This window comes from Uloborus diversus, chromosome 6 (assembly GCF_026930045.1).
Source record: "Uloborus diversus isolate 005 chromosome 6, Udiv.v.3.1, whole genome shotgun sequence".
NCBI classification, from domain to species: domain Eukaryota; kingdom Metazoa; phylum Arthropoda; class Arachnida; order Araneae; family Uloboridae; genus Uloborus; species Uloborus diversus.
This window is the reverse complement of record NC_072736.1, coordinates 103,786,273-103,787,912: the sequence shown is the minus strand read 5'-3', so window position 1 is coordinate 103,787,912 and position 1,640 is coordinate 103,786,273. Positions and strand designations below refer to the sequence as shown.

Here is a 1,640-nt window from a genome sequence, read left to right as displayed (position 1 = left end):
ATGTTCTTTATTGAGTGAATACCTTGATTATTTATTCTTTAAATTGTAATTGTATTGAAGTTATGTATTGTATCAGCATATTCCTAAATAATAATAATAATAATAATTAAAAACAAATTTACAAACTGATTGTAGCTACATAGCTATATATATATATATATATATATATATATATATATATATATATATATATATATATACGAGGGCGAGTCAAATGAAAGTGAGCCAACCTACCCTGCGCAATAATGGCTCAGTCCATCAACCGCGACGCATGCGCGCAGCACACAGGCAACCCTCATTTACAAAAGTGATACGTAAGTGTGAGGATAATAGTTCTTTAATGTTCCTATAATCCGGGTTGAAATCGGTTCGTGACATAATGGACGCTCCAAGAGATGAACAGCGTGGTGTGGTCAGGTTTTTGACTGCTGAAGGTGTTTCCCAACACGAAATTAGTCGCCGTATGGCTGCCGTGTACGGTGAACATTGCATTTCATTGGCCACTGTGAAGCGTTGGTGCAAACGGTTCAAAGAAGGACGTGAAAGTTGCAAAGACGATCCAAGACCGGGCCAAAGCCACCGTGCAATCACCCCCAACACAATTGCACAGGTTGATGAGCTGATTAGACAAGAACGGAGGATAAGCATCGATGAACTGGCAGAGCATGTGAACATCAGTCACGGTTCGGTTCACACCATAATTCATGACCATCTCGGTTATCGGCTCTTGTGTGCTGAATGGATGCCCAAGATTTTGAACGACCGCCAGAAGACAGAGAGGTTCGGCGCTGCCTTGACTCATCTGATCCGGTATCACAATGAGGGTAACGACTTCTTGACTGCAATTGTGACAGGGGACGAATCATGGTGCCACCACTACGAGCCTGAAACACGCCGGCAGAGCTTACAGTGGAAACATTTGAATTCGCCACCCCCAAAGAAAGCAAAGGCCGTCATCTCCGCAGGTAAGGTGCTGTTGACTTTTTTTTTCGATCGTCAGGGGCCATTACTGATCGAATTTGCTAAACCTAGAGAGACTATCAATAGTGCCCGATATTGCGAAACGCTGGATCGCCTGCGTGTCTCTATCAAGAACAAACGACCCGGAAGATTGACGAATGGGGTCATCTTGCTGCATGACAATGCCCGTCCCCACGTCGCTGATGTGGTTAGGACAAAACTGGCGAAGTTCAAGTGGGAAACGCTGCATCATCCGCCCTACAGCCCCGACCTGTCGCCTTGCGACTTTCACATTTTCGGGCAATTGAAAAAACACCTAAAGGGAACCAGATTCGTGTCGGACGATGCCGTGAAGGAGTCAGTTTCAGAATTTTTGAAGCAGCAACCCAAGGAGTTTTATGAGAATGAATCACGCGACTCGTTAGTCAATGGGACAAATGTTTAAATGCCCATGGTGATTACTTTTAAATAAAGTACTCCTTTTGTCATATATTCGCATTGGCTCACTTTCATTTGACTCGCCCTCGTATATATATAATACTCTACACAAATATTAATATTACGAAAGGGATATGGGAACTGTTCACATATGCACCTAGATGTTGTATTCAAAAGTGCCCCATCATCTACATAAGAACTAACTTGCAAAAATAAAAATTTCCTAATTTAGTGAAAAAATT

The 1,640-nt window shown here is 42.4% G+C and overlaps 1 protein-coding gene across 1 annotated transcript; it reads left to right on the top strand.

Annotated features, from left to right (window-relative positions):
* The first annotated feature begins 379 nt into the window (after positions 1 to 379).
* Positions 380 to 1,405, top strand: LOC129224902 (histone-lysine N-methyltransferase SETMAR-like). Its single transcript, XM_054859448.1, has one exon. It carries the CDS (start codon positions 380 to 382, stop codon positions 1,403 to 1,405), a length of 1,026 nt encoding a protein of 341 aa, XP_054715423.1.
* Positions 1,406 to 1,640: the final 235 nt, after the last annotated feature.

Bases quoted from the DNA above. Each gene is read 5' to 3' on its own strand.
- LOC129224902 (XM_054859448.1), top strand. From the start codon at position 380: ATGGACGCTCCAAGAGATGAACAGCGTGGTGTGGTCAGGTTTTTGACT.